At 35.6% G+C, this 10,529-nt stretch overlaps 1 protein-coding gene across 1 annotated transcript; it reads left to right on the plus strand.

Annotated features, from left to right (window-relative positions):
• Nucleotides 1–2,743: 2,743 nt before the first annotated feature.
• LOC121733430 (glutathione S-transferase theta-1) lies at nucleotides 2,744–9,850 on the plus strand. Its single transcript, XM_042123693.1, has 5 exons — nucleotides 2,744–2,877; nucleotides 3,103–3,190; nucleotides 4,187–4,337; nucleotides 6,316–6,499; nucleotides 9,494–9,850. The coding sequence occupies exons 1-5, from the start codon at nucleotides 2,766–2,768 to the stop codon at nucleotides 9,634–9,636; spliced, it is 678 nt and encodes a 225-aa protein (XP_041979627.1). The 5' UTR covers nucleotides 2,744–2,765; the 3' UTR covers nucleotides 9,637–9,850.
• Nucleotides 9,851–10,529: the final 679 nt, after the last annotated feature.

The raw sequence follows: 10,529 nt of genomic DNA on the forward strand, positions 1-10,529 counted from the left end.
TATTTTTATTATTTATAAATACCTTACCTACTCCACCCCAATAAAAAATGTATTCAAACGTTCCATATTTATTTAAGGATCGCATTATCCAATTAGTTAATTTCCCTCGCACTTCTGCAATCAGCGCCAAAATGGCGAAAATCAAATGAGATAAAGTAAATAAAAAAAAATTGGCTTGCTAGATCCATAAATAAATAAGGAACTTTTATATTATTACTAGACTTTCCGCGCGGCTTCTCCCACGTAAATATCTAATTACACAGACAAATTGGTCCACAAAAAATAGCCTATATAATCCTTCACGTTATACATTCCCCCGCTTTTTCCACATTTTCCTCTATTTCTTAGCTCCTATTAGTCTCAGCGTGATAAAATATATAAATCTAACACTGAAATAATTGTTCAAATTGGACCAGCAGTTCCTGAGATTAGAGCGTTCAAACAAACAAACTCTTCCGCTTTATAATATATTATGAATATGATGAGATTAGTTAGGGTCTAATCACACAGAACACTTATTTAGCTTTGTTCAGCTTTAATACGATACACTGTAGCACTACTTTGATAATATTAGAAATGAAATTAGAAAATACAATAACACAAAGTTTTCGTTAGAAGCTTATCTTCAGTTTTGTTTTTAATTTTTCGTGGTGCTAACTGCTAAAAATAAATGGATTATAGATAAGTAATGCTACTTCACGTTATCTACGTATGAAATCGTTATTAATTTATTACGCCTATCTAAATTACGGAGAGGAAGTCAGTAATCTTTAATACAAATATGTAGCGTTTGTATTATTCAATTTAATATTTTTGTCGACATTATCTGAATCTGGAAACATTTCATCGATAATAGAAAAGACAAACTCAAACTCAAACTCAAAATTTTTTATTCAGAATAAATTTTTTCAAATATTCTCTGAACGTCGGGGCTACACAGATGCCTACCACCGGTTCGGGAACTAACCCGGCGAGAAGAACCAGACAGTTGTACATCACTAGTATTAGTTCCAAATACTCCCACTACTGCTATCAGCGCCAATATGGCGACATGATGGTGACTTTCAAACGTCATTTTTACGTCAAATTTAGTTCATATTATCCCTAATAATGGGGGAGCTGATTCCGCTTCAAATAGGCACAAAAAATAGCTGTCATTTCAAAGGGTAGGTATCATCAGTCAAGCGTACTTTTATAATAGAGGTCAGTGCACCGCAGGCGTGAGGAGCTATAGGGACCGTGCAGAGCGATGACACTGCCACTAGTGACGAATAGCCGAAACTTTTACGAAAATTTTATTGTCAAGCTCTAGTCAAGCTACAGAAAATTTTAAGATTTCTTGAGAAATTTGAGTGTTTTCGTGCATTGTTGTATTCCCGGATGTTCTAATACATACAAGAAAAATAAAGGCAAATCGAACGATGTAAAATTTTACTATTTTTCTGCCAAAAGTATTCACATGCCTTGGCTTATTGAAAAACGAAAGAAATGGATAAAAGCCGGTAAAAACATACATTAAAAATGTTCCATGAATGTTATGTGTAGACTCGTAAAAACACCAAAGGAAAACACTGAATTTTGTAGATTATAAACGTAAATTCATTTTTGATGAACACAATATGAACCTAACCTATAACCGTTGCTTCTTTCAGTAAACATCTAAACTGGCTTCCATCTAAATTGATATACATACATAAGCACCGCTCATATTTTAATTAGCATAAATTTGCATTAAAAGTAAGGATAATCTTGAGAAGTCCTGCCAGGCATTCATCACTGAGGATAGTATGTAGGAAAAAGATTATAGTGCAGTCTTTGTGTATTATTTAAAAAATACTTATATTATGGTGTTTGCACTGATGAGGTCCAGTTGAAGTCCAGACTGAAATTAGTTAGAAATAGTGACAGACAAAAGTTGTGAAGATGGTATCGAGCGAATCGCAGAAGGTTAATGAAATAAAAGCATTTATTTTAGTGAGCTTGTTTTATTTTATTAATCCACAAGTATTTTCAGTAATTATTATATTAGTATTTTTGCATCTTCATTATTTTATTGCAATATTTATCAAGTTTTTACTTTTTAAGCTGATGGATGCTACTTATTACTTTTTCAGATATTTTCTTATATAACTAGATAAGCTTTATACATTTTTATTCACGCTTTCGTTCTTTGTTTACGGTTAGAAACGTATCCATACTCAATATTATAAATGCGAAAGTGTGTCTGTCTGTTAGCGCTTCATGCCCAAACCGCTAAACCAATTTTGCTGAAATTTGGTATGGGTTTACTTTGAGCCCCGGGAAAGGACATAGGATACTTTTTATCCCGGGAAGATGTACGGTTCTCGCGCTATAAATGATTTTTGGCGCAACGGAGTTGCGGGCGTCATCTAGTATTTTACTTTAATCCTACGATCGCGGATTCTTGGAAATCTGTTGTTTTTCTCGCGGCCGCATGTGGTCACTTAGGAGTGTTAGTATTAAATCATTTTATAGTCTAAAACATAAAAAAAATCACTTATAAACTAGCCGGGGTCAAAGAGAATGCGAAGCCAAAGTCACTCACAAGTTACTTCTTTTACTCGCATCGTGTCGCTGCTGTCGAATTACGACGCCCTCTATAGTTTCTGCAATGAGTTCAAAGTTCAAATTTCAAAACTTATTTATCACAATTCAAAAGTCAAAACATTGTATTTTCTCAAAAGTTATGGGAAAATTTTATGTTATATATTAATTAATTCACATAATTTATAATATTTACGATAATGTCTGTAAAATTATATTATGATTTAATGTCGCAACCGTCAAGAGCTTTATATATTTTGTTAAAATATTCAAAGTGCAATTTTGAACCTCGTTATCTTGATTTACGTACAGGTATGTATCCTCTTATCGAGTTATTTGAGTTAGCTAATTATTGCAGCTGCCTCATAATTGTCTTTCTTTTGAGTAAAACTTTAATCATTTTGTTATCCCAGTAGCAGTAAACCAAATGACAAGCATGTAGTAGAAAATACTTAAGTATCTAATAACTAGTAAAACGAAACAGATATTGAAACGTTTGTTAAAGTTTTTATTTACTGTTTTCTATTCTATTTTCAGGGGAGCATTTCTCTGAGGAGTTTTCAGCAATCAACAGATTTCAGAAGTTGCCTGTGATTACTCACAATGATTTTATTTTAACCGAAAGGTACATAGATAACTTATCACTCATGTTAAATAAAGTTAAAAGTATCACCGTTATGACTTACGTGACGAGACATCCCGTTTTTTGTAATGTCTATGACAGGGGTCACCAATTAATTTCGCTCGGGGTCTATTGAATGAAATGACCTTAGCAGTCCGCACATTTTATAAAAAATATTTTTTAAACAAAGATAAGTTCAGAAATTACAAAGGTATTTATTTACATGGCAATGAGAAAAATGATAATTTTTGTTGTTAATTAGCTGTCTGAAGTTTGAAGTGAAATTGGTGCAATTAAACGAAGTTCATCTTCGAAAATGTTTGGTCGGTGGTCCAGACACAATGGGTCGAGTCCAAATGCAGACTGCGGTCTGCCATTTGGTGACCCCTGGTCTATGAGTACTGCGTAATGTGTATAGAGTTCACTGTTAAAGTAGAGGTGCTGAAAGAGCAATTATTAGTAAATTAATTAATCAGGGTTTACTGCAATGGCTGGCACTAAACGTTTCCGATAGGTATGTGTGGCGGAGGCGGTCTCCCGAGCAGTTCTACTATTAAAAATACGCGCCCATTGTAGAAGAAATCCGAATACTTAACAAAGTCAACAACCAGTTGGACTTATTCATATGTCCTTAGAGTGAGTTCACAAAAGTAACACTATCAGTCATATGTTATAAATGAATTAATTTAATTATTAATCTATTTTTACGCTATCGAATTGGATATTAGTCTGTAATGATAGTTGTAAGAATGTTTAATAAATAAAAATATTTTTCACTTTTGTATGGGAAATTTCATGACGCCTACTATGGCACTAGCCCATACAAGTGAAAAAAAAACTTTGGTCTTTCAGTGCTCAATTTTCACAGTGCATACATACTGGGGGGGGGGGGGGTCTCCAAATGCAGGGCTGGTTTCCAAATCTCCTAATTTGGGATAATATTAAAAAAATAATTACATTGAAAGATAATATGAAAGAGAAGAAATTATTTTTTTACAGTATCGCCATAGTACGGTACTTGGCCAATCAAAACCTGATTACGGAGAGTGTGTATCCGAGAGATTTGAAACAGCAAGCTCGAGTTGATGAGTTCCTGGAATGGCATCACATTGGCTTGAGACTATATTTTGCTCTGTACTTCAGATACAAAGTAGGTATGATTATTATATTACACATTACGTGTGAATATTATTACGTGTGAACATTTTTCATATTTACCTTTATTTGCTTCACAAGTGGTACACCACAGACATGGATCAAGATACATACCGCATGTCACTCCATTTGTATGAAAACGAGTGTGCCACTTTTTTACTGTGACATACCGATGATAAACATGTCCATTATCAAGGTTTCTATTTGAATTTCTACAGCTCAATACGGCACTTTTAGGCATTTAGGCATTTTTTAAATTCCGATTGACGTCCAATTCCGATAGCAGACTAAAGAAAATACTTTCGAAAGACGAGCATTGCTCGTCGTTTTGGAACCCAATGTGGCACGCGAAATACATACACATGCGGTATCTATTTTGATCTATGATTTTATTACCAAGTATACATAATTCAACTTACATCAACATACAAATTGTATTCTTGACATCTCTTTTTAATGGAATACTAAGAGTTCAATACTTCCCATACTGCTGGAAAATCTCGCAGATACTGATGATCCACAAGGCTGGGAAACCTGCAAACGAAGTATCGTCTTACAGACCGATTAGCCTTCTCTCTATACTTTCAAAGATATATTTTGAAAAACTGCTGTCTAAACGAATTCTGCACTTTTTGGAAAGAAATAACACCATCCCTAACCACCAATTTGGTTTTAGACAGAAACATTCCACTACTGAGCAGGTTTACCGGGTCGCTCAACTAATTAGGAAGGCGTTAGAAAATAAGGAATATGTTTCTTCAGCATTCCTAGACATTCAACAGGCATTTGACAAGGTCTGGCACAAAGGCTTGCTCTGTAAAATAAAACAGTATTTACCACATAGCTACTTTCTACTACTTAAATCTTATTTAACAGACCGGTGTTTTCAAGTGAAAGAAGCTGATTCCACCTCTGATTTCTACGAAATACTGGCAGGGGTACCTCAGGGCTCAGTGCTGGGGCCAAACTTATACACATCAGACCTCCCAACACTAGAAGAGGTAGAGACTGCCACCTACGCTGACGACATAGCTATTCTGGCGACCAATAAAAACCCAGTTATCGCATCTGAGCGGCTCCAACTTGGTCTCAACTCCATTACTAAATGGCTTCAAAAGTGGAGAATAAAAGCCAGCACCACAAAATCTGTGCACGTAACTTTTACTCTGCGAAGGAAAGATTGTCCGCCTGTCTCCCTAGAAAACAGCATTCTACCTCACAAAAACAGTGTAAAATATCTAGCATTACACTTGGACAGACGCCTCACCTGGAATAAACACATCACAAGCAAGAGAGAGGAGTTAAGAATAAAATATAAACAACTGAACTGGGCTTTAGGCAGAAACAGTAGACTCTCACTGGAAAACAAAACATTAATATATAAAACAATCCATACCGGTGTATGGATGTATGGAATTCAACTATGGGGGTGTGCGAGTAACTCCAACATCTCAATCCTACAAAGAATGCAGAACATCATACTAAAAACGATTTCAAAATCCCCGTGGCTCATCACCAACACGGAAGTTCATAAAAATCTAGGCATACCCACCATAAAAGAAGAAATACTGAGGTCGTCAGAAAAATACAAAAAAAGGCTAGAGGTCCACCCGAAAGCTTTAGCTTCTGGCCTCGTCAGCCGTAATTATAACAAGCGCCTGAAAAGGAAGGACATCTTTTAAATGAAATAACTATAATATAGTAAACCATGAGTAATGCTATCTACAGTGGTAGAAGCACTCTACCTGCCATGCGTAGTACGTCTCACCTGCTTATAGTTAAATACTAATTGCAGATTAGAAGAAAAAAAAAAGTATACATAATAACCTTCCTCTTGAATTTAATTATTAAAAAAACAATGATTAATAAAATGTTGCATAATAAATACAGATAGAGACAGACAGCGGAATGTATGTATTATAGTCATGAAGCTATTATAGTATAAAGATATAACATGTGACTTTATTTTACAGTACTTGAACCCTATATTGAGCGGGAAGCCAGCGGACCCAAAGACGGTGGCCAAGCACGAGAGGTACATGGAGAATTCCTTGGAGGTTTTCGCCACGAAATGGCTCGGCAATGGTACGGAGTTTGTAGCCGGTGACACGGTGACTGTGGCTGATCTGTTCGCTGCTTGCGAACTGGAGCAACCGAGTAAGTTTAGCAAAAGAAATCGAAAAAGTATTAATTAATAGTTGTAAAAAAACTAAAAAATCGGCCAGGTGCGAGTTGGACTCGGATTCCTTACCATTATAGAGCAGAAATAGGTAAAAATCTGTTTTTTTGTATGGGAGCCCCCTTTAATTGTTTATTTTTTTAATTTAATTAATAATTATTAAAATTATAAAAACAATTGACTATTTTGTCGACATATCAAGTGCCTACTATTGCCATTATTGAAATCGAGCAAAAAATAGCAAAAAAATTATGTTTGTTGTATTTAATTAATTTATTTTGTTTTTAGTATTTGTTATAGCGGCAACAGATGTTATAGCGGCATTAATTATTTAATTTATTTTGTTTTTAGTATTTGTTGTTTTAGCGGCAACAGATACACACATTCTGTAAAAATTTCAGAAATCTATCTATAGCAGTTCTTGAGATACAGCCTGGAGACAGACAGACAGACATCGAAGTCTTAGTAAATAAATAATTTTTACCCTTTGGGTATGGAACCCTAAAAACACGCTTTTTAAATATATATTTTTTTAATTTTAACAAATTATTGTATTGTCATTGAATCTTAATATGTATGCAAAGTTTCGAATTACGAGGGCTGCTATTTATGTATCCGGAATTAAAAAAAGAAACAAACATATATCATTTAATATGGTTTTATTGCTTTTCAAAATATTCGCCGCGATGATCGACACACTTTTGCATACGCTGGAACCAATTTTCATAGCACTTTTTTCCATTCTGATTGAGGTATCTCCAAAACGTGCATTTTGAACGCATCAACAGCCTCTTCGCGGCTCGAAAAACGTTGACCACGTAATTTGTTCTTCGCGTATGGAAATAAAAAGAAATCGTTAGGTGCCAAATCAGGGCTGTACGGCGGATGACTAGTCAATTCGATCTTTCGACCCTCCAAAAACTGAGTTGTTTCAGCTGAGGTGTGACAGCTAGCATTGTCGTGATGTAATATGATTCTGCGTTGTCGGTTGTCCTTTCTTATTTCTTCAAAGACTTCTGGTAAACAAATGGTCGTATACCATTCAGAATTAACCGTTTTACGATTCTCTAATGGCACTGTAGCCACATGTCCATTAATTCCAAAAAAACAGGCGACCATTTGCTTCAAAGTACTTTTTGCACGAGTAACTTTTGTTGGTTTCGGCTCATCTTGGAACACCCACACCGTTGACTGTTGTTTAGTTTCGGGGTCATATGCATAGATCCAAGATTCATCACCTGTGTAGATATTATAAACGGCTTTTGACGTACCACGGTTGTATTTTTTTATCATTTTTTTGCACCAATCGACACGAGCCCGTTTTTGATCGATTGTCAAGTTGTGCGGAATCCAACGCGAACATATTTTTTTTACAGCCAAATGTTCGTGTAATATCTTATGTATGCTCGTCATACTTATGCCTAAGGACGCCTCTATCTCGCGATATGTAACATGACGATCACGCATTATTAGTTCCCGCACAGCATCTATATTTTGTGGGACAACAGCTGTTTTTGGGCGACCTTCTTTATTTTCATCCGTGAGCATAGACCGCCCACGATTAAACTCACTGTACCAGTGATAAACAGTGGTTTTTGATGGTGCTTCATCTCCAAAAGTTGCGGTGAGTTGAATAAAGCACTGTTGTTGATTTAGCCCACGCCGAAAATCGTAGTAAATCATTGCACGAAAATGTTCACGCCTTAAATCCATGGCAAATGAAGACAAGCAATTTTCAAAATGACGCCACAATGGAAAAATAATTGACAGTCACATGAAACAAAATGTATTCTTCAACCAAAGAGTTCTATTTTCAAATGTTGTAATTACTTTTTAAATATTGTTCTTGTAAGTGGCCAGTTCCGGATACATAAATAGCAGCCCTCGTAATTACGCCTCTTGTACACCGGCGCTGACAAACGCGAAACAGCGGCGAACCGATTTGCTGTCTCACTCGCCACACGTCAATGCGTTATATAGCATCTCGCTCTATTCCTGTTTCGCTGATATTTCGCGTTTTGCAGCGTCAGTGTACTAGAGGCGTTAGTGTTCAAAGATTCCGTTACATACATACATCCCTATTCATTTAACACTTTAAAAAAATATATCAGACAAAAAAGTCCATATTAAGAAATGTTTTGTTACAATCTAATTAAATTAACCAATGATGAAAAACTCAAAGCAGATATGTTACTACCGCGCGCGTTGTGAAGATTCAAATACGGCCCAATTGGGCCGTCTATTGTTTAGTCTGCATCGAGCGCAGTCACGAACGTGCCGCGTCTTGTCTTACCTAAATAAATTGAAAATGACGTCGTGCGTGTATCGAAAATGTACCAATTATGACTCGAAAGTAAACAAAACACATGGAATCTCTTACCACATGTCTTGATTGAAATAAATACCTCGATTATTTACATTTTCAAATTTCAATTATTTTTTCCAACTCTTTTATGTAAATGGTTTTTCGTATCTTTTGTTTCACTTATCTGTCAAATTTGTCAATGTTTGCAATTTTGAATTTGAAAATTGTTCGGAAGAGATTTAAGCCGGAAAATAGTATGGACGTAACATATCTGCATAAGTAGAATATCATTGATATTAACAATCTAATTATAATAACAATTATGATGCAGCTCATCTTGCTACCCTGACATGTAGCTCAGTGAGTCTGCGAAGGAGAGAAGAGTCAATTCTCTCCGCTATTCCGGCTCTCTCGAACTCTATGCACCACTGACGCTACTTTTTTGCGCATAATTGCATAGAAATCGTCAACTCCTGCATCGGCAAACATCCCGGATGCACTGCAGTAACTTTAGACTAGTCATTTAACATTTATCCCTCGATCGTGGATTCCTGGAAATCTATTGCTGTCGCGGTCGATATCGACCGCTTGGGAGTTGAAGCATTAATATTAATGCTTTAATAGGTTTTTTTTTTCAAACTATTAATTATTATTAAACTGTTGACAGGAATGGCGGGATTCGATCCGTTCGACAAGTACGATGTCGTCAGAGCGTGGTACGACAAGGTTCGGGCTCACTTCAGCCCCTACTACGAGGAAGGTCACGTGGTGCTCAACAAAGTCGTCAAGAAACAGGCCTCCAAACTGTAAAAACAGCCCATGCACTTGGTGCACTCCGGGACGAGTCCGGTTGTGCATTTGGACATTGTTGTTACTAATATCGGTAATAATAATAATAATAATGTCCCGTGGCACGCTCAGCAGCTTTAGAATTGCTTTAGAATAGTAGAAATTATTTTGAAAAAAAAAGACTTCAAACAGGACCACCTTTGATCGGTTCACAAACGGCGAAAATATCCGCATATAAACCTAAAAAATATGCTGTATGGTCGAATCGAGAAACCTTCTCCTTTTTTATAGTTTTAAACGAATAACGGTAATTAGTACAGATAAAGATAGACAGTAAGCCTTTTACTATAATTATTATTGTATTGTTAACCCCCTCACCCCACTTATAAAGCTAAGTCCTGCAAAGTGCGAAATATAATATTCTTATTCAAAAATGGTCTTGGTGAAAAGTGGCCAAAACTTAGGTGAAAAGTGAGTTGTATCAAATTTGATTACTACAAGGAGTATAATATAGTAATTTTATACATAAATTTTATTGATACTTATTTTAAGATTGTATATTTATTATTTGTAGATTATTATGAATTAATAGTTACATACAAACGGGTGCAATATGAAATATATTTTTATAAAGTTTTATTGATGATATTATTAATAAACATGGATTTGGAAGATGACTTTTTATTTTACAAATAACTTGTAAGGTTTTTCTTATACCGTACTTACTTTCATAATACTGTAAAGAGGCCCATTCACGGCAGGACTGCACGGCAGTCCTGCAATGAATGGGCCTCACTGATTGGTTCACACTCGGTGTTGCCGGCCGGAAACACCGAGTGTGAACCAATCAGTGAGGGCTCTTTAAGTATATTTTTAAGTAGAAAAACAGTGTCAAAAAATTCGATTTTTCATAA

This window comes from Aricia agestis, chromosome 13 (genome assembly GCF_905147365.1).
Source record: "Aricia agestis chromosome 13, ilAriAges1.1, whole genome shotgun sequence".
Taxonomy (NCBI): Eukaryota; Metazoa; Arthropoda; class Insecta; order Lepidoptera; family Lycaenidae; genus Aricia; species Aricia agestis.